At 43.1% G+C, this 26,385-nt stretch overlaps 1 protein-coding gene across 1 annotated transcript in view; it reads left to right on the top strand.

The window, feature by feature from the left end:
• col5a1 (procollagen, type V, alpha 1) overlaps positions 1-26,385 on the top strand; it is a 245,961-nt gene that overhangs the window by 127,760 nt on the left and 91,816 nt on the right. Inside the window, exons 11-24 of the mRNA XM_080743867.1 lie at positions 354-643; positions 1,601-1,657; positions 8,102-8,143; positions 9,977-10,039; positions 11,500-11,574; positions 16,819-16,911; positions 17,493-17,549; positions 18,371-18,424; positions 19,126-19,179; positions 20,392-20,445; positions 22,793-22,846; positions 23,408-23,461; positions 24,564-24,608; positions 25,974-26,027. Of these exons, the coding sequence (XP_080599993.1) occupies positions 354-643; positions 1,601-1,657; positions 8,102-8,143; positions 9,977-10,039; positions 11,500-11,574; positions 16,819-16,911; positions 17,493-17,549; positions 18,371-18,424; positions 19,126-19,179; positions 20,392-20,445; positions 22,793-22,846; positions 23,408-23,461; positions 24,564-24,608; positions 25,974-26,027 (1,046 nt within the window). The remainder of the gene's footprint in view (positions 1-353; positions 644-1,600; positions 1,658-8,101; positions 8,144-9,976; positions 10,040-11,499; positions 11,575-16,818; positions 16,912-17,492; positions 17,550-18,370; positions 18,425-19,125; positions 19,180-20,391; positions 20,446-22,792; positions 22,847-23,407; positions 23,462-24,563; positions 24,609-25,973; positions 26,028-26,385) is intronic.

The raw sequence follows: 26,385 nt of genomic DNA, 5'->3' as shown, positions 1-26,385 counted from the left end.
TGCTTGCAATGGATTCAGAATAATTAAAAACACCTAGTTAGACCCCTCACATCCCACTTAAAGCATATTTTTTGGGAGTCATTTTTCCTAGGGTAATTCCCAATAATTACCCTAGCTGTCAAAGATTTTCCTAGGGATGTTGAATTTCAATCTTTGTTATAGTTGTGTTACTATACACCTTTACGAACACATTGGTGAAGAAATCGTTTGGTAAGGAATTTATTCCGAGTTTTTTTTTTAATATTCCCTGACTTTTGGCTACGATTGCCTTCTGAAGTTTGTGTATGCGACCTGGCGGTCGCTTATCTCCCGATTGGGGAGTCTTACTGATGTAATAATTGTGACCTGACTAGGCGGAGGTTCCGTGTCCGTGTCGGCCGGAGGAGGCGGAGGAGGCGGGTCGGCTAGCGCCGGGGCCGGGGCCGTTGCCGGGGCCGGAGCCGGGGGTTCGGTGGCCACGGGAACGCCGGACCTGGGCCTGGACGGTGAGGCGGACTACACAGACGTGGACGGCTTCAAGGAGGAGCACATCACCGACTACGGAGACCTGGACACGGACGTCTACAACTACGGGGACCTGGACTACGGGGACAAGACCACGGGCAAGGTCCTGCCCGCCGAGACCGACGAGTACTACGGACAGGTGAGCAGCAGGGCCATCACGGTTACGCAGTGCAACGATATAACTGAATCAAAAAATCGTTTTTAATTTGCAATGATCTACTACAGTGTTTCTCAAATGGGGTTACATGTACCCCTAGGGGTACGCAGAGGTACTACAGGGGGTACTTGAGAGAAAATGGTAAATGGAAACATTAAAGCTATACTATGTAACTTTTTTAATAAAACAAATCTTAAAATTGTCCTTACTATTAAATCGCTAGCATTTTAGAACACCCACTCCGTTAATTTCAGCCCCAAAAGCCTTTTCTTTATATGTTTTCTACTCAGCCGTGTGGCCGTGACCGGGACTGCATTTCCTGACAAAATTACGTCATCTGCATCATTCCGTATACGTGTCTCCCAGATCATACACTACCGGCCAATCACAGCGCGGATCATAAACTACCGGCCAATCACAGCCCGTCTTCTCAGGAAGTAGCTTGTCTCAACAGCAGTGTTTACACTGGTGAGGTGTCGTAGCATGTTACTCCTGAATGCCTGCTCGAATGGATGCGTCTCGGCGAGGCAAAGGCGGACACGGTGGTTCGCGGCGGCTTCGGGTGAAAACGGCAGAGAAAAGCAGATGTGACCGCGTTTTTTTGTAAAATACCTGCAATATACCGCTACTGACCAGTAGTTGAGCAACTTCCAGAGTATAGCTTTAACTACTAATAAAACATTGATGAATGTATGTGAACGTGCTGCTCCGTAAAGCTTTAAACCAAATTAAGTATGAATTTTGACTAGCACAACTGTTACTGAATAGAAAACAGGCTACTTACTTTAATTTTCAACATATTGACATACAAACTGTACTTTCAACGTCAGTATTTTCTAATCAAAATGCTGACATTGTGTTTTGTGTGTGTGTGTGTGTGTGTGTGTGTGTGTGTGTGTGTGTGTGTGTGTGTGTGTGCGCGCGCGCGTGTGTGTGTAGGTTGACGGAGCTCGTGGTGAGAAGGGCGAGAAGGGAGAGCCTGCCGTCATTGAGCCTGTGAGTATCTTATCCACCTACTGCATCTCTGTGGTTTTCAACCCGTGTCATACCATCGTCCATTATGCAGTCGTCACTTGAGCCGTGTGTTTGATCGTAAGATGTAGCCCCTCAGACCCAACAGATGTACGGCCGTGAGTGAGTCTGTGCGGGGCGAGTGGGTGGGTGTTTACATCCCAAACCCACATCTAAACACAAACTTCCCCTCCACCCCCACCACCCCTCAACTTCTGTCTGACCGTCCTAAAGAAGGCCCCGGACCCTCTCGCCATGCAGGGGCCGGGGGGCCTTAATTATTTTATGCTTTTACTATTCAAAAATAGCGGATCTACAAGCTCACAGCGCGGCACTGAGTGTCGCGCTTGTGAGCTTGTAGATCTGCTATTTTTGAATATATGTTTCAATATATGTATTATATCGAATATATTATATCAAATTTTCCCATGAACTAAATATTTTGAGATGGGGGTCCGTGGGCCAAATGCATATCATTTTGGGGGTCCTTCACGTGAAAGAGTTTGAGCACCGCTGACGTGGAAACATAGGTTTTTCAAAAAACCTTAGAAGGATTTGATATATTCCGACTTTTCACAATTTTTCAAAAACAGCAGATCTACAAGCTTGCATATTTAAGTGTGCCTGCCATGCAATGGCAAAACACTTATTGTAATCCGCCATACTTAATTAATTAGGGTAGTTAATAATGATCCCACAAATTTGGTGCGCTAATAACTGCCGCACAATTTACGCCACCGCCGCAATATATACATCAAAACGTGCGGCTCGGCCGGGAATGGTGTGCTATTACTTTTCTAAGAGAAAAGTTGTATCGTTTAATTGATATTAATTTATTAGTGAATTAATTTTACCCATTGATTGACTTATAATGGGAATCGCAAAAACTCACATTCAATATTTCTTTTCTCGCAAACCATAGGGGCTACAGTTTCAAAACTTGGAGAGGAGATTTATAATGATATCAAGGATTAAATAAAAAATAATTTCGTCAGTTGGCCTCATGGTGGCGCTATAACAGTCCACTTTACCTTTCGGCCTGTAACTCTTGAACCGTGGGTCGGAAAATTAAAATTCCCTTTTCCCTGGATTCCTTGGGTCATGACGCATCTCCTCATATAGGCCACGCCCATTTGCGTCAGGATAGATTTTCCGCCATTTTGAATTTTCTTCAAAACACACTTTTTGCTCCTTTTCCTACATATTTTCTCCAAATGTCACAAAAATCGATACACACGATCTATGGACTCATGCGATAAACATATTTAAACGATATTTTGATAGTCCATACCGTTCTTCCGTAACAGGGTTCCAAAGTTAGCGGGAGGAGCCCGTTTTGTAAGAAGTAGCCATAAATCACAAACGAAACATCCAGTCAACACCAAATTTTAACCACAAGTGGGGGGCGCTATACTGAACATATACCCAAAAGCATTTCCACTTCGACCATAGGGGGCACCACAAACGCGCAAAACGGAACCGTTTCATGCCAAAACGTGTTTTTCAGGGGTAACGACCCTCTCAAAACGAAACACAAACGATCTCGGGAGCGACGGGACAACGTAATCGCCTTGCGGAACTTGTGGGAGGAGCCTATTTCTTAAAAACAAGAAACCATATTGCTAATGCTAACACATGCTAATGCTAACAAATGCTAATGCTAACAAAGATGCTAATGTTAACACATACAAGGTTGCACACACTTAGCGAGCTGCAGGCACACTTAAAATTTCTTCGAAATTTTCTTTTCTAGTTCTGCTATTTTTCAATTGTTAACGCACAAAATAATGCGTAATAATGCGTTCCCAGTCTAAATGGGTTCAACCCCCTCCCCCTATGAAGAACATTCATGGGGGGGCCCCGCAGTGAATCCTTGTACCCAGGGCCCAGAATGTGGTGCGACTCCCCTGCCTCTCGCTACGTCTCGGCGGGGCGGTGTCGCTGGTTCCGATAACCTCCCGCCCCCCCCTCCTCCACCCCCCCTCCCCTCGCTTGGTCATCGGGACGTAAACATTTGGAGAAAAGACCGCCGCACCCCGGATTGTGGATGGTCTCTGGTATCTAAACACGCCGCGTTCCAGCGTGTAAACATCGGGGGGAAAAAGATGGAGAGAGGGGAAGTCAATGCTTCAAGTCCCTGTCCCACCACATATCCCCTTAGAGTGGTTTAAAGGGATATTTCACTTTCACTTTTGGTCATTTTATCGTCTAATCAGGCTTTTATGAACACCCTGCACAGTTTTTAATTAGCTTGAATGAATATTTAGATATTTGATGTAAATGTTACCAGGCCCTCCAGGCCCAGGGCCTCTCCCCAGTCCCCACACACACCCATTGTAACTTCAAACTTCATTTTAACCATGATAGATTCATTAAAAACACACATTATTTTTTTCTGGTAAAGTCACCGGAAAAAAATAATGGGTGTTTTTGATTAATTTTAGCACGGTTAAAATGGAGTTTGAAGTTACAATGGGTGTGTATGGGGAGAAGCCCTGGAGGAGGAGGGCCTGATAACATTTACATCAAATATCTAAATATTGAATCAATCAAATTAAAAACTGTTCAGGGTGTTCATAAAAACCTGATTAGACAATAAAATGACGTGAAGTGAAATATCCCTTTAAATCCGCAGTAAGGAAAAAAAAATCTCTGTTAAATAGTAAATGTCAAGTATTTTTTTCCCCACAAAAACATCCCTAAGGGCGCGGTCACAGCGCACTTTTATTCTACTATCTATGAGGGCGGATTCTGCCGATGCATTTCAATGGGAATGAAGCCGTTTGCTGCTGCTGACATTTGCGGATTTATCCAAAAATCTGCTCCATTTCCATTGAAATGCATGCTTCTACAGTGCCAACCTCCAGGTCACCTACAGTGCTTACTGTAAAGGGCTGATTGATACTTGTTTGCGTTTGTGTTGGATTTGTATTTACTCTTTACTTAACGCAAACAAGTATCAATCGGTTACACATCTCTATTCAGAAACATTGCCATTCAGAAGATTGACTTCCATTATTCTAAATGGAGGTGTCACCTAAACCTAACCCTAACCCTAACCTCAGTGGGGGTATTTCTGAATGGGGATGTTTCTAAATGGGGGTGTTTCTGCCCCCCATGTATTTAACCACGCAGGACAACTTAAGAACAGATTTGTATTTACAATGGTGGCCTGGCAAAGGCAAGGCCTTTTGAGGTAGAGGGGGAATGGGGCCAAAATAAATCAATCAGGTTAAAAACGAAATAAACACACATATTCAATAGGTAAACACAACAAAACATGAATGCAATCGCACATCTCTCAATGATCTGGCGCGCATCAATCATGTTTCACACGTGGTCAGGCAAAGATAAAGTCTCTACTTTCATCCAGGATATAAAAGTTTGCTGATACTGTTTGTAGATCGGTCAATTTGATCAGGTTTGTCTAGTGCTGTGCTTGCTTTTAATAATTTATGTTGCGCGCAGCACAAACGCAACACAACAGAAAATGATTGAAGAATCCTAAAGGAAATTACATTTCCCCGGTGGCTGCGTTTCGGTACACTTAAGCTCCTTCCACATCGCAGCTGCAGCTGTCTCCGTTCAGACAAATGTCACCGTTCTGTTCTCTGTGTTTTGTGTGTGTGTGAGAGAGAGAGAGTAAGGAACGTTATGAGAGAGAGAGAGAGAGAGAGAGAGAGAGAGAGAGAGAGAATGAAAGAGACCTCAGATGCCCTTTCGGAGAGTTAGTGTTTGTCCCCGTGCGCGTGCACGCGCGTCCATGTGCGATGTGCGTGAGTACATGTCGGCATGTCGGTAGGGCTGTCAGCCTGTCACGATTGTGACATTTTACACGCCGATTAATTTTCACTCGAATAACTGCCGTTAACGATTTAGTTGTGTTTTTGTCGTTGGATGTTTGGCTTATAGGCTTTGAAGTTGCACATGGCAATCATGACACATAACTTAAATATACAAAGAAATGACTGACATATTTGACAACTTTATGTTCTAAAAAATAACATTGACAGTGGAAATAGCCGATCTACAAGCTCACAACGTAGATCTGCTATTTCCACTACTAGTGTTTGAAACTGTCACATGAGACTGTCACTCTTAGGGAGGCAATGTCTTTTTTTTTTACAGTCACATCTCTCTCTCTCTCTCTCTCTCTCTCTCTCACACGCACGCACGCACGCACGCACGCACGCACGCACGCACGCACGCACGCACGCACACACACACACACACACACACACACACACACACACACACACACACACACACACACACACACACACACACACACACAATCTCCCTCTCATCCCCATTCTTCTCATAAATAAAGAACCTAGGTATAACATGTGAGCTATTACAAAAAGAAAAGCCACTGAAACAGTCTTAAAACACAGTATAATTACACTCAGGGATGGAGGGTTTGCGGGGCCCGTGGAAGGAACGTCTGGAATCACACGATGTCAGGATTTCGCGTGGCATTTCTGCGTCCAAAAGAAAAAGAAGGGAAAACCGAAATGTCACGAGAACAACAAACACAACATGAGATCTATGCGACCACAAAGGGAGGTGCTTCTGGCCCACAACAATGCCATGGAGCCGGGGGAGACAGAGATCCTGAGGTGGCCTTCTGTGCAGGGGCGTCACAAGGGGGGGAATGGGACTGAGTTACTAAGGCCCAAGGTGGAGGGGCCTTAATTATTGTATACTTTAGCTATTGACAAATAGCAGATATACAAGCTCACAGAGCGGCACCGAGTGCGTGAAAAAGTTTTAGCACCACTGACATAGAATAGTGTTTTTCCAAAAATATAATAAAATAAAACATAGAAGGATTTGAAATAAATAGCAGATCTACAAGCTCGCAGCAAGGCACTCGCAAAATGCTGTTCAACAAGCGGCTGTGGTAATTAAAAAATAAAAACAATCGAACCCAGTTCGATTCACGCCTTTTCTTTCTGCATGGGTTGAAAAGTGTAAAAGTCTCGTAGCCATCTGTAACCCATACAGCACAGCAGGACCTCCTGTCTGTGTCTGCCGTCACTCAATCCTCTGTTGGAATCTGGGGTCATTAGCATTTGGGGTTTATAATTCCCCGCGCTCAAGGGCATCATTTTAGGGCCTACCCAATAAAGGCCTTGACACAGCGTAGTTTTGCTTATTTTTGAAAAGTTTGTTAGGCATATCCATCTTTTAGATTTAGACCAACTAGTAGCGACTGTCCTCGAGCATTTAAATAGGGATTGGGGAAACAAACAGGTCGGACCAAAACAAAGTTTTGCCTGTTTCTGGTTTAGTTTTTTAGTTTTGCCTGTTTCAGGCAGAAGACGCTGGTCTTCTGCCTGTTTCTGGTTTAGGCCACGCCTAGGTTAATCATCACCTGATTGGCTGAGCTCAAATTGGCTAGTGGTGCTCACGCTTAGAGGTGCTCAAAGGTATTGGCAGTGTGGGAGTACAGAGTACTAGAGTACAGCAACTTGCAATGGGCCTGGTGTACAAGATACACTACACCACTATGATACCCAAGTACCTGTCAAAATACTTTATAAACATTAAGGATGTCCATAATTATAACACCAGAGGCAGCGCCACAGATCACTTCCAACCCAGAGTAAAAACCAACAAAGGGTCAAACTCGTTTTTCTGCTATACCACCAAAATGTGGAAAGCCTTACCGAAGGCCATAAAGGAGTGTGGATCACTAGCATCCTTTAAAATTGCCCTGAAAAACCACTTACAGGCAGCAGCCGTTCGCAACTGGTAAAAAAAAATGAACCTAGCCCAACCCTACCCTCCCCTGCCCCTTCTTTGTATATACTGTTTGTTTAGACTTACTGTTTTCTTTTTTGTTTTTCTTTACATATCTACTGCATAGTACTGTGTTCTATTTGTCTGTCATTCAATGTTATATGAGATACTTCAATGGTTTCCAGTGGAAATAAGCTTAGTCTTTTCATGGATCTCCTTTTAGTAGACCTTGTACCAGTGAACTGTACCGTCATGAAACTGTACCTTTTCCTATGCAAACTTCTAATAAAGTCTTCAATCAATCAAAGGAGAGTGGAAGTGACACAGTGAGATACCCTAGAACAATGGTTCTCAACCTTTGGGCCGGGACCCCCAGAGGGGTCCCCAAGTTATTTTGTGGGGTCCCCAGATGTAATAGTAAGCATGCATAGAGTGAGTGGCAAATCAAGTGTCAAAGTGAGTTTAACGTTAATGCAATCAGATAGATAGGACTTTTCTGTTTAGATGTATGGGCTGTCAAGGCCAGAAAGACGTTTTATGCCACTCAGTAGGCGTTCCCGCATATCTTCCGGGTATGATGATGATGTCACGCGCATACCCACTGCCCCTACGAGGACCAGAAGACAAAAAAAAACTAAAAACCCACTTCCTCGCCTCACGTGTGTTTGTGCTTGTGTGTTCCAGGGGATGCTGGTGGAGGGCCCGCCAGGGCCTGAGGGGCCAACAGTAAGTCTTGTCTGAAATCACATTCTCTTGTCATCTTCTGCTCTCTCTATCTCCATCCTCCTCTCGTCTGTCTTGTCATCTCTCGTCATTGCTTTTCTCTTTTCTTTACGCCTCGTCGTTCCAGCAGACAGATTAACGTTGTTCCCGATTGATGTCTATTCCCACTCCCTCTCTCTCTCTCTGTCTCTCTCTCTCTCCCTCTCTCTCTCTCTCTCTCTCTCTCTCTCTCTCTCTCTATCTCTTCTGTTTTCTCTCCTGTTGCTTGTTGGATGGAACAGTTTTATGTTCAGACGTTTTCCCCCAGAGGAAATGACTGTGACACAGAAACCCCCCCAAAAATTGTAAAAAATAAAGAAAAGAAAAGAAAGCAAGCATTATGAAGTGTGAGAGACACATAAGGACTCTGCCACGACTGGCTGTCAACGCTAATCTAAAAAGCAAAGAGAGAGGCAAAAAAAAAAGCAGCCTCCGAAGAGACGCGCCAAGATGTTTAACACACGGGTGACTAACAGGTCGTTTTGACCGATTTTGAGATCGCAAAGTGCAATAACTCCCCGTGAAGGTCTCAGAAATTTCCCCTTCCATGACTTTTCTTAAATACTCAAGACATATGTTCTCGTTTTTTTCCCCCTTTCTGAAACGTTTCCTAAGTATTAAAATAATATACCGTTATACCACTCTGACTGTTAGTTATCGGTCATAAAGACAGGTCTCACCCATTCCTCCCTCTCCCAGAAGCAAGGAGAGAATTTCACACCTTTTGCGCTCCCCATTTGAGAGGTCAGTTGAAATGCTAATTCACATTTGGAAGACAATAGAACCCCCGGTGGCAGCAGGGGAGGAGGTGTTGCTCTCCTGGGCCAAAAGGGAGAGAATTTACCTGTCAATTTGACTGATATATATGCAGTCAGAGTGGAAGTGATTTTTTTCAGTCACCCGAGTGTTAAGGAGTTATATATTTACTTAAACATACCTTGTAATACAAGGTATGTTTTCATTCTTTGAAAACAAAGAAAAAAAAAGGCTAAATGGAATTCAAGGAAACGTAGCCAATAAGCACAAAAGGTTGTAGTTATAGGCAAGAGAAGAAAAGGCACACGGTCACACAACAGAGGAACGAATAGACACACGTTCCAAATCCCTACCTCATGTCGTCGTTGTCGAGCGGAAACCTCGTATCTCGAAGTTTCAAATGTGTAGGTTCTTTCGTAAAGCCCTGCTTCATCATACAAGGCGGTCGCACAAAAGTTGTGAAAACAGCAGATCTACAAGCACACAACGTTGTGTGCTTGTAGATCAGCTGTTTTCACTAGTTTAAATCGTTTTTAAAATGATAAATGCAAAACGAATGTTTTCTTTTTTTGACATACAGGGTTTTCACCCGACAACGACGAATGTTTTTACGTGTTAGAAGTATTTGAGATACTTGGCGGAACCGCAGCTTGGTTTTGGTGAACTTTACTTGTGGGTGTAGGCATGGGTGACAAGAATCAAATATCTATTTTTTTTTTTACCGAATACCTTGATATCGATATTGTGACGAAAATGACCAATTAAAAAAGAATTATCAAAACCCTTCTTAAACAGCATATTAACAACTTAGTAGATATGCTATTTCCGCCATTTCCTATATGCCTTTGTTTGTACAGTTACTGTATGCCTTACTATTACTTTATCTGATATTGCTATGTCTGAAATCACGATGTCGACATAACATAATTCGATTTTATATTTTGCCCAGCTCGACTTTGGTGTTTATTTATTTTTAATTTTAATTTTAATTTTCTTGAAGGTCTTTGATGGTCTGACATGATTCTCTTGTTGTCTGTATAGGGTCTCCCTGGACCTCCAGGTGTGTCCGGTTCTCCAGGCAGCCCCGGGGATTCTGGAGAGAGGGTGAGTTGTGGAAGCAGGGGCGTCACAATGGGGGTGAAAAGTGGGACTGAGTTTCTAGGGCCCAAGGTGGAGGGGCCTTCAATATTTTATACTTTAACTATTGAAAAATAGCAGATCTACAAGCTTGCAGCGCGGCACCGAGTGCCGCGCTGCGAGCTTGTAGAGCTGCTATGTTTGAATACGTCGTGAAAATGTGTGCAAATCTTTGAATATATGTAGGCTATTTTTCAAGCAAACATTTGTAACTCAAATTTTGCTTCTGGGGGGGGGTCACTGGAACTAAATATATCATAAAAAACTGTCGTAAAACAAAAAGGATAAAATAAATTGTATTCATAGTAGAGAGGTCAAGGGGAGGTAAGTCTTTCTTACCAGTTTCGAGTAGCAGCCTCCTGTAAGTGACTTTTCTGAGCGGTTTTAAAGGAGAATAGGGATTTACACACCTTTAAGGCCTCGGTGGGAGTTTTTTTGCGGCGTAGCAGGAGAATAATTTAATCGATTAACCATAGTGCGGTGCAACGTACACCATTCGCCTCTTGAGAAGCACGTAGTATCAAAACATTGAAATACACTCAGTTACAGTACCTGATAACTTGGTTAATGTTAGAGCAGGGGTCTTCAACAGGGGGTCCGGGACCCCTCGGGGGTCCTCAGAGTTACTACAGCGGGTCCTCCAAATATTTGTGTGATAGAAACTTTTTTTTTTCCTCCTTTTTTATATTAACCAGTTGAACCCATATTCCCATATTCGTAGAACTTTAGCCAACAATAGCAGATCTACAAGCTCACAACGCCTCGCACTACGAGGCGTTGTGGATCGGCTATTTTCGGCAAAGAGCTTTGGGGTAGAGGGGGAAAAGAGCAGACTAAGTACAGAGTGAAAGGTCGACTTTATTAATTATTGACGGTTCAAGAATCCAAAATACACTGATGATGATACTGTCAAAAGATGAAACTATATGGAATCTATTAACAGGTTGTGGGGGTCCTTGCTTCATTACACTCTAAACTAAGGGGTCCTTGGCCTGAAAACGTTGAAGACCCCTGTGTTAGGGGTACTGTCACCTAAAGGGGTTGAGGGGCAGATTACACTGTGACATGAGCTTCTCTGAAAACGGTCTGAAACAGTCTGAAGCTCATGTCACAGTGTAATCTGCCCCTCGCCCCCAACAACAGCTGACCAGTACAGTAAGTAGTCATACAGTCAGGCTATACAGACAATTCATTTGATTGGCTTATAATTGCGCATCCCCACAATGACATCATAAAAAAAAATATTAACTTGTTTTTTAAGAGGATTCTTAAAGTGACAGTAGCCCTTTAGGTGACAGGCCCCCTTTAACACGACTGCCTTCGTAAAACACAAAATAACCGGTTTTACTGTATGAATAATAATGTCACGAAATGGAAATCATAACTACAACCCTGACTGTTTTCCGCTCGTCTTTGTCGTTTTCCAGGGCCCTAACGGGCGCGCGGGTCTGCCCGGTGCCGACGGTCTGCCAGGACCCCCAGGAACTGTCCTGATGCTGCCTGTGAGTAAATCAATATCTTTTATCTTACTGGCTGAATTAGGAAAACATGGCCATTTGTGTTGTGTTTGGTCCCTCTTTTCTCTTCAGGCACGTGGGGAATGACTCACTCACCGCGGAGATGTTGCACTTGGCTTTAACTGTGTTCCGTGTGTGTGTGTGTGTGTGTGTGTGTGTGTGTGTGTGTGTGTGTGTGTGTGTGTGTGTGTGTGTGTGTGTGTGTGTGTGTGTGTGTACACACACCGTGGCTTAAGTTGAGTATGATGTAGTTTTTTTTCTCTTGTGTTATCAGTAGCCCAGCAGCACAGATAAGAGGTTTACACGGTCTGATGGAATGTAAGGGAGGGAGTTTCCTATCAACTCCATTTTCCTCCATGGACCAATGTTTTACATTGCATGTGTTAAGCCGGTGTTTCTCAAACTTTCCAATTTCAAGGTCTACCCCTTAACTCTATTACTGCCAGATGTTTTATTTATTTATTGGGTCTGGCACCAGCAAAAAGCGGCTTACCTTTGCGACGTTATAGTAGATAGATAGACATTTATTTATTTATTATTATTTTAATTTTTTTTGATTGTACACCATGCACTTTGGCAGACCAGGCAGCAGAGGGCGGCGTCATGCAAGAATTAATGTGAATTCGTCCGTTATGTGTTGCCATCCATTGAGACCAGTCTCTGGCCACAGAGCCACAGGGCCAGAGAAATCAACACGGAAGAGAATTGGTCTCCGTTGATGTTAACGCATAAGGGATTTTTAAGACCATCACTGCGGGCGATGTGAAGGTCCCACTCCCAGGTCCCAGAAATGTCCCCCTTTTTCCCCTTCCCCTCCAACTTTTCCTAAATACTCAAGACATATGTTCTTGTTTTTTTCCCCTTCTGAAACGTTTCCTAAGTATGAAATAATATACCGTTACACCACTCTGACTGTTAGTTATCGGTCATAAAGACAGGTCTCACCCATTCCTCCCCCTCCCAGAAGCAAGGAGAGAATTTCCTACCTTTTGCGCTCCCCATTTGAGAGGTCAATTGAAATGCTAATTCACATTTGGAAGACAATAGAACCCCCGCTGGCAGCAGGGGAGGAGGTGTTGCTCTCCTGGGCCAAAAGGGAGAGAATGTACCTGTCAATTTGCAGTCAGAGTGGAAGTGATTTTTTTCAGTCACCCAAGTGTTAACGCGTACACATGGAACCAAATTAACCCATTAGGTTCAGTTGGTTTCATTTGGTTTCGCTCTTCTTGTCATTAGGTTCATTTGGTTTCTGTCAGAGTTACCAGACTTACCCACAGAGTGAGAGTCCTTGGAATCCACTTTGAGAATCACTGTGAACCTGGCACACCCATTTTGTGCATGTCAAAATTTCAGACATTTCTAAAATTTCTACACATTTTCAAACTCCCAAAATTGAAAAACGGACAATATACAGGCTTGCAACGCGTCACATTGCCACACATTGTGAGGTTGTGAAAACATAAAATCCCCTGGACCAGCTTTTTGGCCAAAAAAAAAAAAAAAAAAAAAGGCGAGAAAGCAATTTATCACATAATTCTCCTGTAAGTGGTCAAGGACCATTGTCTACATTGTCTGTCCATTCTAGCACCCCCTAGTGGACTATATTCATAACAGGACACCAAGGCAATAGTCATAATATCACTTTGATGATCATTGCCCGCCACAGACCTCTTTAACGTTTGCATTTTTGTTCACCTACAGCACACACACTGTGAGTCCCTCTCCCCCTCACATGGCTTGGACCTCGATTATTTCCCGTTTTTCTGAACCAAATTGAAAACCATTGTGGGATCTTCAAAGCAATCCCTTCACACTTCATTAGTCATAAACTGAAAAAACAAACAAAACCAACGCAATGTTGTTAGTATCTTGACCGTGGCTGCTGCATACTTGCAGAAACACATTGGTTTTAGCTCCCTACATCGTTGCTTGTTTCCCCTCCTCCTTACTTTGGTAATTACTTTGGTTGTTGCTGCCTGCGTTGATTAGTTGAGCAGATGTTGAGCTGGCTGTGGTCTCAGGGGTTGGAGGAGGCTGTCTGGGAAAGCCATGTGTTAGGTTCTGTCTGGACAGGAACTCCAGCGTGGCTGCTGCCCTGTCCCTGTGGCGTCAGTTCAGCAAAAGCTAAGGTATGGCAGCATGACTGGTGTCTTGCACGTGCGTGCACCAGTCATGTTGCCATACCTTAGCAACAAGCATGATGAATTCATTTTAAGAAGTACATTTTATTGTTTTCCCCCTGTAGCCAAAGTATGGCAGCTGCCATCTCAACACAATCTTTGCTATTGGGCAGAAACCTCTATTTTAAGGCGAGACACTACTGGTGAATAGGGTAAATAAAAATGAACTAATAACTACCACAATGAAACTTGAAACATCAAGACCGAATTTTTGAATTACGCATTTTCTGAAATGATATTTTTAGATATGCAAATTAGGCATTATATGCACGAATAATGCCCATTTTGCATACTTTTCAGGTACATAAATCTGAAGATTGGATAATGCCAGGTTCAAACAAATGTAGTTTATTTATTTGAAGGGCTGTGGGGGCGTTCCACTAAAGACAGGGATATAATTATTATAGCCAGAAGATGGCGATGCCCACTAGGGCTTAGCCTGGTACACTGCCCACAAGATGGCGGTGTACTCTAGGGTATAGCATCAAAACACTGGTATAAGTCAGGTCACATGACAGCCTTCTGTCATGTGATTTGCAGCAGATTCTGATGACATCACTGAAACCCACCTTCACGTGTCATCAGGTGAGGTTTTTAGTGCCTACAAGATAAAACTGCTCTGAGCAGGAAATGCCCAAATAAGGCATTTCCTGTGTACAGTCCCTTTAAACCCGAAATTGGCCCCCAATTTAGGGTTGTTGACCTGGCTCCCCCAGGGGTCTGTACGAGTAAGCGCCAAGCAGCAATACAGGTGACACATCTCCTTGGCAAACAGCCGATCTACAAGCTCACAACACGTCGCCGCGCCTTATGAGCTTGTGCTGTGGATCAGTTACACGGCCTATTCTTAATTTCCCAGAATAGCCATGCTAGTTTTCATGTGGTTTTAAAGCCCAACATGAGTAGCATGCATTGTTGTTTCACCAACAATAACAAGTTGTTGTTGTACTGATGTTCAGAGTCGAACCCCATCATTGTGTTGTTGGCGTATTCTCTCAATAGAGAATACGCCAACACTCAATATCCCTCATCGTTCGCTCGTATCTCGCCTCGTCTCAAATTTCCTTGGACGTTTACTCGATGTAATCTCGGCTCGCATTAGTTAAGAGCGGCGTGGGATCTCGAGAGAGAGGCTGTGATTTGATTTATCAGTTTGTTTTTCCTTTTCTCTGCCTCTCTGCAGCTGGCACTGGGCATCATTTGTGTTGTGCAGGCCCTGAAACGGAGGATTGTTAGCTAAGAAGTAGACAAAAGATGAGGGGGAAAAAAACTGTGAAGTGGAAGGAGAATAGATATCGGAAAGCAAGACAAGCACACTATCCGTCTGGATAAAGTGTACTGTGCAAAGAAATGAAGGGAACACTTTGTTTCCCGTGTTTTTTTTTTTTCCTTAGCAGAAAAAACGCTCAATACAATTAAGGGACCAAAGTCCTCTCTTCATTCTTCATATTTAAAGTGACTAGGAGTACTAATAAAGCCGTCCGCCGATAGGCGGTCTATCTTAATAAGAAACCTCGGTTGAAAAGTGCACGGCATTTGTCGAACGCTTTTCATTAACGCGGCGGTTTCTGTTTGCTGCACAGAGATCAGACGCATCGCAGTAGTCTGTGCGCAATGAATCAACGTGTTTGTATTGTGGCTGCTTGGTTACAATGTTTTCTGTGATGGTGAAAGCGAGCGAACCGCCATTTCCCTGTTGTGTTGTCACGCATCTGTGCACCAACAGTCGGCCTCTGGAGTGTGTGTGTGTGTGTGCGCGTGTGTGTGTGTGCGTGTGTGTGTGACTCCACTCCAGATGCCTGGTGGTGGAAACGGCTCTAAAAAGTTGCACCATCAGAGCTTTTATGCATCGTGCAATACCCGCAACCCGCCACAAGATGCCAGTATTGTTCGCACAGCCTCTTGCTCAGCTAGAATGGACTGATTCTGTGTAGGCTGAACTGCTCGACACCTGGTGGCCTACGCCTCTCAGCTGCTCATTTCCAAAGCAGGCTTTCAGAATACATAACAAGAAAACTAACGGATATGCTCTTGATTTGTCAAGTCACATGTTTGATTCAGAGATTATTTTTTTTCTCAAGCCTTGGTCTTTCTTCAGTGTATTGTCATGTACGGCTGCAACTGTTCATACCGTTCTTACCGACTGTACTATTGATTCCCTTTCAAATTAAAGGACAACTTTGTTTTTTTTACAACAAGGGTTCATATTTTAGATAGTCATTAGAGCAAAGAAAAGATGAGTGTTAAAATGTTTTCATTCACTTCTTTCGATCGTTTTAGTGATTTTAACGATTTTGATTTGGGGGGCATGCATGCAAGTGGCTAAATATGTATTTTTAGACACAATAAGCCCATTCCCAAGATGAACCTCATTTTTTCATGGGCAGATGTGACTTATGGGGGCTGGTGTAAATAGTAACAAAATAGTAGCAGATCTACATTTCTGCCTCTATATATTTGACAAATTGGATAATGTTTAATTTGTCATTTTAGAGGTATTAAAAAGTCCTTAAAGTGTCACTTTAGAAATATGCATGTGCCCTCTATACACTCAAACTTGATGTTGTTTTGTTTACAGTTGAGTGAGAAAACAATGTTTCACATTAAGTTAATCATCTGGGGACCCCCCCAAAATAATTGGGGGGTCGTGTGTGACGTGATGACATCATCAAACGATAAAGTCGACTTCAACTCAACTTCTTACTGAGTCGAGTCGACTTGCAAAAATCACAAGTCGTTAATGCCCTACTGTGTGTATTACATTAAATCTGGACGTCAAATGATGATGAGGAATTGAATAGTGGAGACGCGAATACGCTCGTTCTGGTTCCTACTCCTTTTCAGGGTTGTGGCACTCGGCTTCGCCTCGTGCCACAACCCTGAAACAGTGGTAAATCAGCCAACAACCCACTCCCTCTCGTGGTAAATGGCTTACTTAGAACATGTTGGAAACTATACTTTTGTGTGTGTGTCTTAATTTGACTTTCAACATGTTGTAAATAATGTTTTTTTTCCCCCCTCTCCCCATTCATATGATGTTGTGCTGTAGTTCCGGTTCAGCTCTGGCGCAGACTCTGGCCAGAAGGGACCCCAGGTCTCAGCCCAGGAGGCCCAGATGCAAGCCATCATGCAGCAAGCCAGGGTAAGCATGCACTACACCAGGGGTTTTCAAAGTGGGTGACGGGGCACCCTGGGGTGCCGTGACGGCAGTCCAGGGGTGCCGCAATATTTGGACGCTTAAAACAATATTTAGTATCATTGTAAACTTGAAGTACACAGTTTCAGTCAGTTCTAACCAAAATGGCTGTTATCTCAACGTTTTCCTCGCGACATAATCACTAAAATATGTGTACGTCTTTTGGTAAAGCAAAGCCCTGCTTCATCGTACAAGACTGTCGCACAAAACTAGTGAAAACAGCCGACCTACAAGCACACAACGCCTCGCGATGCGAGGCGTTGTGTGCTTGTAGATCGGCTGTTTTCACTAGTTTGGTACATTTTATAGATGTTAAATACAAACACACACACACACACACACACACACACACACACACACACACACACACGCACACACGCACACACACACACACACGCACGCATGTTTGCATTTTTCTCGTCTATGAACACGGTCTCTCTGACACAGTGTTGCGCAACACTGATACATTTCACATAAAACAACGTCTAACATTCATCCCCCTTTTCTTTTTTCTTTCTTTTTTACAGTTGGCTATGCGTGGACCTACAGGACCAATGGGTTTGACCGGAAGACCAGGACCCCTGGTATGTAGCAGTGTTTGGTTTTAGTCTCAGTCATGTTGCCATACCCACACGTATGTCATACAGGGGCATAGTTCCGCCGATTTAAAATGATTCCAATACGGAACTATGATTGGCCGCTGGTTTCCACCCCGGCCGATCGCAAAAAGAATAGTTCTGGACCCCATTAATTTTCCCCTTTAGTTTTCTAACCTTAAAGCCATACTGTGTAAGTTGCCCAACTAGTGGTCATTAGCCCTATAGCAAACCGCGGTCGCGTCCGCGTCTTTCGTCCGTTTTTCGTACCTTCAGACCCCCGCGTCTGCCTCCACCTCGCTGAGATCTATCTTTTAAGGGGTCCCTTGTTCCTGTGCGTTCAGTAATTCCAGAGATACGGACTCCTTCACCCTGCCTGGTAGGCGAAATTACCTAGAGAAGGGATGGTACAAACGGGCGACAACAAATATGGCTGCCATAGCGACCCCACTTCAAGATGCGCTGTGATTGGCCGGCAGTTGTATAACCCTCGCTGTGATTGGCCGGTAGTGTGATGACGCAATTTTGGCGCGAGATCCGGTCCACGGCAAGGATCTCAGTTTACATATAGAGAAGGCTTTACAGGCTGAAATTCACGGCGCGGATCTTCTAAAACTTTTGTGATTTAATAGTTAGGAGAATTTTAAGATTTGTTTTATAAAAAAAGTTACATAGTACAACTTTAATTAACATTTTCATGAATACTTTATGGTTCCTATCGCTAGTTAAAAAAAATGTTGTACAGGTTGAGAACCCCTGGTCTAGATGTTATGAAATGGCGAGCTAACGAAGACGTGTTCATTCCTCAGGGTTCTCCTGGTACATCGGGTCTGAAGGGAGAGTCTGGAGAGGGTGGCCCCCAGGTAAGTGAAACCACGCTCAACAGAACTCATTTCGGGAGTGATTTCTCAGATCGTAGAATTAAACATTATATTAAGCCCGTTTAGAACGGGTACACATTATTGTGTATCATTATTGTATGCTTTAACTATTGAAAAATAGCAGATATACAAGCTCACAGCTGCGAGCTTGTAGATCTGCCATTTTTGAAAAATCGTGGAAAATTTGAATTTTGACCGGATTCTATAAGTGTCTTTTGAATCCTTCTAAGATTTTTTGAAAAACCTATGTTTCTATGTCAGCAATCTGGCCAGCCATCGTCAAAGAAAAGGTCCATTTCACTTAACTGGAGCTCAGTTAGTCTGAGCACTACTGTGTCAGTGGTTCTCAAACCTTTTCATGTGAAGGACCCCCAAAATGATATGTATTATTTTGGCCACGGACCCGCATCTCAAAATATTTAGTTCCAGGGACCCCCCAGAAGCAAAATTTGAATTGCAAACGTTCGCTTTAAAAATACATTATTATTATTCAAAGATTTTCACGACTTTTTCAAAAATAGCAGATCTACGAGCTCGCAGCGCGGCACTCGGTGCCGCGCTGTGAGCTTGTATATCTGCTATTTTTCACTGGTTAAAGCATTCAATTATTAGGCCTAATTACATTACAATTAGGCCTAATAACATTACATTTAGACGTGAACATTGTTCCTGTTTGTTTCCAGGGGCCTCGCGGACCAATGGGATCGAGCGGCCCTTCGGGAAAGCCCGGCAGGAGGGTAAGCATGGGACCATGAAGCCACAGCGCTAAAGATGGGATTCATGGTTCTTTGAAGTGAGACGGATCTCTGGGAATCCGTTCCTTTCAAAGAGCCGTTCAAAAGAATGGCTCATTTTAGTTATTTACCATATTTTCCGGACTATAAGGCGCACCGGACTATAAGGCGCATTGTCAATGAATGGTCTATTTTCGAACTGTTTTCATATATAAGGCGAACCGGACTATAAGGCGTACATAATAGACGCTACCGTTGCGTTATGCATCCAACAGATGGAGCTGTGCTAAAGGGAATGCCAATGTCAATGAATGCTCCATATATAAGGCGCACTGGACTATAAGGCGCACTGTAGTTTTTTGAGAAAATTAAAGGCTTTTAAGTGCGCCTTATAGTCCGGAAAATACGGTAGTTACTTTAGTTATTTAGTTACTTTGTAGATTTTGATTATTACTAATCACTTCAACCCTACATACATTTTGGTATACAATGATCGATGAAATAAGTGTAACAGAGGCAGCGCGATACAGAAAGTGGACCCAATTGCGAGGTAGGACTCCGACTGACGGTCAGTCAGATTTAGGGTCATTTGGACTGATACTGACCGGCAACCGGCCCGGCCCTAGGAGTCCCGGGCCGGTAAGCAGCCGCTTAGCCAGCTTACCCGGTAGTTCCGCGCCTGATATATATATACATTTCTGCCATTTGAAAATAGACGATCGCATTGTGAGCTTGTAGAGATCTTTGTGAGCTTGTAGAGAGCTTGTAGATCTCACATGGATCAAGGTCGCCTGAGACAGCGTGCCTCCGTCATGTTCAATAGAAAACAAGTGCTCCCGCCCGGAACTGATGTACAATTCCAAATCAAGCGTCTGGGAGACGGAAGGTCCAAAGACATACACGTTAGGTACAACATCATGACATTGCACCATGGTAGTGGGCTGGCATTTCAACCGGAGTTTCCCTAAAGTAACAGTAAGGTCAAATCAAATCATCCATCCACTCGTCCACAAGCACTTGCAGACGTTACATTGATGTCATGACATTAAAAGACACTTCGGAACAGAAAGAAAGAGCACCGATATTCTGTGTCACGACGACACTGGGAAACACAGAGCCAGGCCCGTTCCGTCCATCGTGGTCTTCACTGTACAGAATCGTGTCCTGATTGTGGTACGTGTTGGTGATGTGTTGATGTTATGTTATATTCTGCAGGGTCGTGCAGGAGCTGATGGCGCTAGAGGCATGCCGGGCCAGACTGGATCCAAGGTATGTGTGTTGATAAAGGTTTTTGAAAAGAAATCATGTTTCTATGCCAGTGGGTGCTTAAACATTTTCATGTCAAGGACCCCCAAAATGATATGTGTTTGGCCACGGACCCCCACCTCAAAATATTTAGTTCCAGGGACCCCCCAGTAGCAACGTTTGAGTTACAAATGTTCGCTTTAATAATACATAATATTCAAAGATTTGCGCCCGTTTTCACGACTTTTCAAAAATAGCAGATCTACAAGCTCGCAGTGAGCTTGTATATCTGCTATTTTTCAATGGCTAGGCATGCCTGGACTCGAGGTATGTGTGTTGATGAACCCTAGGCCTAATGCACACCAGTGTGCAAGTGTAAAGTAGCCGGTGTTAGCATAAATCCCTGCAAGGCCCAGCGATGCTTTTTGGCAACATTTATATTTTATCAAAAAAGAAAAGACTTGAAATAATTTGTTTTCCTGTTCTTTTTTCATCAAAACATCACCATTGGATCCTATTGTTTAGTATTACAATGCCATTGGCCTCGATATTTGCATATAAATACCCCCCCACAGAGGCTGATATTCCACATCTAGAACATGTACATATGTTATTATTGTGAAAGATACCCCCCAAATGTAAATTGGAGCATGAATTATGATTTATGGCTATACAACCTTACAAAAATGATGATTTTTTCTTCTTTTCTCCAAAAACATTACATTTTCCTCTCCAAAGTACACCTACAACACCATCTGAAAGGTTGAAAAATGTCTTTTGCAAGTAGAAATGAATTTGGGTCTTGCAGGGATAAGCTACTTTTCATCCATAGTCCCCCAGGCATTAAACACTAAACAATACTGACATAACGAGGCATAAGAAGACAGCATACAAATACATGGTATACATTTCAAACACAGTAAAATAGGAAAATAAGAATCAAGAAAAGTAAGAAAAGATTAAGACTATTACTACTACTCTATTGTGGACTGATAAGTCATACGGGAACACAAGACTGGTTGCTTTTTAACCAAAATTGCCCTTTAAAAGCTGTGAAAGTGAGGGATTTCCCTTAGTGTGACTGGGAACTCATTTCCAGTATTGACAAGCTTTGATGGAAAAAGCATTTTGGCTGAAGGCAGACTTTCTGCCATAAACCTCACAGTCCTCTTGCTATTTATAGACAAAGTGGGCACTTTTGACATTTTGAAATGTCTAAAATTCTCTAGCTCACAACTTGTTACATTGCAACTAGGGCTGTAACGATACATTTTAACAGCGATACGATACGCATCACGATACATGGTTAACGATACGATACATGGATGATGTTGGTTCATTCATGGCGATTTGATTCGATTCAATGATTTAAAATCGATAAGTAACTATTTAGCAAAGAAATGAAATTTGTGTAAAATGTGTAAAAAAATCTATTATTATGGCAGTAAATGCTGTGATTATCTAGCAAATTCATGGACATTGTAGAGATTACACACATTTATCGATAGACCAAGAGAAGCTATATGGAATGGAAAGGTAATTAGTCCCCTCTTTTTCATTTTCCCTCTTACAATTGCCAAATACAAGGCACAAATACTTAGTTTCCATACAATCAATTATTTGCATTGCTAAACGAAGAATATTGACACGCGTCGACAGACCTTGACAGATCTTCTTTATGTGGGGTCCCTGGCAACAAGTCCTTTCAGATGGGGGGTCCACAGTAGGGCATTCACAAATAGTGATTTTTAGTATTTGAATTATTCGACCTCAAAGTATTCGAATAGTCGAATATTCGACAGGACTGGCCAAACTGTCAAATCTTAAGCAAGAGGAGAACATTTGCGAGGCGTTGTGAGCATGTAGATCTGCTATTTTCACAATATTTATCTGCGGAACCGAATCACATTAAATGTAATACCTACAATTCCAAGTGCTTGTCAGGGTGGGGGTCCCCAGTTCAAATATGTTTATTTTGGGGGTCACGGCCTAAAAAGGTTTGAGAACCCCTGGTATAGAGCATTAACAAATTCATCCACCAGGGGCATTGACAACTCATTCTTATGACTTCCAATCTCGCCAAGCTTTATAAACTACAGTATATATCTTTTTAAAGAGAAAAAAAACGCAAATATTCAACTTTGGTGAACAACGTCGAATAATGACTTTGATATTCGAATATTCGAATATTTGGTGAATGCCCTAATGGGGGGTCCACAGCCGAATACATATTACCGGGACCGTCCTTGACGTGACAGTATTTGATGGACCCACTGAACCTCATGTCGTTACAGTGCATTGCAGCACATTTCACCATTACGCCATGGTTGCTTGAAATGTCGCTCTAACCGTTGTTGTCTCTCGTTGCCAGGGAGACCGAGGCTTTGATGGGCTAGCCGGGCTTCCAGGTGAAAAGGGACACAGAGTAAGGCTCGTTTTTGTTTCTGTGTGCATGTGTGGTGTGTGTGTGTTTGAAGTTGCACATGGCAGATATGACACGTAACCTAAATATAAAAAAAAAATAAGGACATGTTTGACTTTATACTTAAAAAAGAACATTGATAGTGGAAAAAGCCGATCCACAAGCTCACAATGTGTCGCATCGCAAGTTCGCAACGGGTTGTGAGCTTGTAGATCGGCTATTTCCACTATTTGAAAAAATGTTTGAAAATATTAGATTTCTTTTCAGCATGGAAACGATTATGACAATTATGACAAAATAATTGTGATTATGTCAAACAATTGTGATTGGCCTAGTGTGTGTGTGTGTGTGTGTGTGTGTGTGTGTGTGTGTGTGTGTGTGTGTGTGTGTGTGTGTGTGTGGGTGCACGTGCGCGTGTGCGTGCGTGTGCGTGCGTGTACATCCATATGGCGCGTGTGAACGTGAGCGTGGCATGTGTTTGTGTGCATTGACCTTTCCTCATGTGTGTGTGTGTGTGTGTGTGTGTGTGTGTGTGTGTGTGTGTGTGTGTGTGTCTTCCTGTAGGGAGATTCAGGACCCTCGGGACCACCCGGAGGTCCCGGAGAGGATGGAGAGAGAGTGAGTATACTGCGTTTGAACTTCTCTCTGACTGTTGCTGTTTCTGTTTCTGTTTCTATCTCTCTCTCTCTCTCTCTCTCTCTCTCTCTCTCTCTCTCATCTCAGATGCAGTCAGATCATTCCGTCGACTAAAACTATGATGGAAAATGTTCAGTTTTTTTGCTGACAAAAAAGAAAACTAAGCTATGAATGATGACTAAAAGACTACCAAATTCAAACTAGACTCAAATGTCAGGGAGGGACTAGTGGAGAGAGATCCAGTAGAACTAAAAGACAAGTCATGTTTGGCTGCGCTCGGGTGTTGCGCTCTGAAAATAGCAGATCTACAAGCTTCACAACGCGTCGCATTGTGAAGCTTGTAGATCGGCTATTTTCAGCATGTGACCAAGTGTAAAATCCGCCATTGCGCCGCCATCAAGGCCTGCCAAAATATTGTTTTCATCTACAAAGTCAACTGTAGATTTAGTCTACTTAAATCTTATGATACTGTGAAACCATAGTTTTGTGGGGCCGTTTTTAGCCCAAGGAATGTTTTTCGTGCAAAACAAATGCTTGCAATGGATTCAGAATCATGAAACACCCCTAGTTAGACCCCTCACATGCTACTTAAAGAAGAATTGTTTATTAAGTCAATACTTAATAAACTCGACCTTTCACTCTGCACTTAGTCTGCTCTTTCCCCCCCCCTCTACACCAAACCTATTTGCCGAAAATAGCCGATCTACAAGCTCGCTGCGAGGCGTTGTGCGCTTGTAGATCTGCTATTTTCCGCAAAAGTTCTCAGAATATGGACGCTAGGGTTCAAGTGGTTAATATAAAGAAGGAGAAAAAAAAGTTTCTATCATTCAAAGATTTGGAGGACCCCCTGTAGTAACTCTGAGGACCCCCTAGGGGTCCCGGACCCCCTGTTGAAGGATTAAGACCCCATGCCTTTAAGGATTAAGAAAAACTCTTTCCTACTAGACTATAAGAAATGTGAGTATTTTCTCCACATACCGCTCCTAATCTCCTCCTCCTCCTCCTCCATTGTCATTAACACTGCTCCTCCGATGCTTCCATTCTGACCCATTCTCTCCTCCTTGTCTCCCCTCGCGTCGCCCAGGGAGACGATGGAGAGATCGGACCCAGGGGACTGCCCGGTGAGCCGGTGAGTGATCGCGTTCCACATCGCACGCACGCACACACATGCACATGCACGCACAGTCGCACACTCTCTCTCTCTGAGAGCTAGCTCCATTCCCGCTGCCTGTTGTTGCGGCCTTTGATTGCACAAAGCAATTTGCGGCGTTTGCCCCCAATGGTTCTTACAACGAGGGTTCATATTTTAGATAGTCGTTAGAGAAAAGAAAAGATGAGTGTTGGAATGTTTTCATTTACTGCTTTCTATCGTTTTAGTGATTTTAACGATTTGATTTGCATGCAAGTCTTTTTAGACACAATATAAGCCCATTCCCAAGATGCACCGCAATCTTTCATGGGCAGATGTGACATATGGGGGCTGGTGTAAATAGTAGCAAAGACATTTAGCCACTTGTACGCATGCCCCCACCCAGTGAAATCAAAAAACTTAAATCGCTAAAACAATAGAACGCTGTAAATGAAAACATTTTAACACTCATCTTTTCTAAAACACACACACACACACACACACACACACACACACACACACACACACACACACACACACACACACACACACACACACACACACACACACACACACACACACACACACATCCAGAGGTCTCACATCAAGCTTTGTTATAATAACATCCTAACCTCTCAAATCATTCAGTGCAGTGGTTTATTTTGTCCACCAGGGTGTGCTGTTTGGAGTCTTCCATTCAGAGCAACACATCAGTCAGTCATCATTCATGGCGCACTGAGGTGTTCTGTGATAGGCAGAGCTGCAAGGGCTGCAAAATGAATGTTTAGCATGTGTTCCTATTTGGATCATGTGATCTCATGGACTTTATTGTGTCAGCTTGTTTCCAGAGATATCATTCTTAAAGGAGGACTTCACCACTTTTCAACCTATCTTCATATAATTGGTCCTCACTAAAAATTGTTTTTTGTTTTTTTTTTCTCAGAGGAGGGCTGTGGGCAGGTCAGAAACCCATCGTCTTGTGACATCATCGATTGCCAATCCAGCTTATAGAAACTGCAGGCTTTCTATTCCTGAAAAGTTGCAATGTTAAAGTGGAAGCCATTGTTCTCGCGATAATAAAAAAATATATACTGTATATATATATATATATATATATATATATATATATATTTTTTTTTTTAAATGATGATGTCACAAGACAATGGATTCTGAACTTCCCACAGCTCTCCTAGGAGACTTGGACCGAGTAGAAAAAAATTGCGCTATTTTATTATGAACATTAGTGAGGAGTCGGACCTATTATATGAAGATACCGTAGGTTGAAAAGTGGTGAAGTCCTCCTCATAATGAATTGTGACTTCTCTCTGATGCTGTTCTGACTCCCCTGTCCTCTTCTTTCCTCAGGGGCCTCGTGGTTTGCTGGGACCAAAGGGACCTCAGGGACCCCCCGGACCTCCTGTGAGTACACACATGTCCCTCTACACTTGCCTGCTTCCATAGGTTATGTCTTTACGTGGACGGCATTCATTTGGTTTGTGTAAAAAAGTAGAGGAAATACTGAAGCTTTGAAAGGGCACAACGGTATTTGCTTTGGCAGTATGTTTTTCTTTTTTTTTATTTGACAGATAAGGCAATAAGGCAGCCTGAACCGAAATGTAGTTGTTGTTGATGTAGTGGCAGTAGTCGTACCCAGCAGAGTTTAACCCATTCAAAACGGGTACACAGTATAGTGTATAATTTTATGCTTTAACTATTGAAAAATAGCAGATCTACAAGCTCACAGCGCGGCACCGAGTGCCGCGCTGCGAGCTTGTAG

Source organism: Nannobrachium achirus (genome assembly GCF_963921795.1).
Source record: "Nannobrachium achirus genome assembly, chromosome: 15".
In the NCBI taxonomy this organism is placed as follows: domain Eukaryota; kingdom Metazoa; phylum Chordata; class Actinopteri; order Myctophiformes; family Myctophidae; genus Nannobrachium; species Nannobrachium achirus.
Note: the sequence above shows the minus strand (reverse complement) of the source record. Positions and strands in the feature narration are given on the sequence as shown.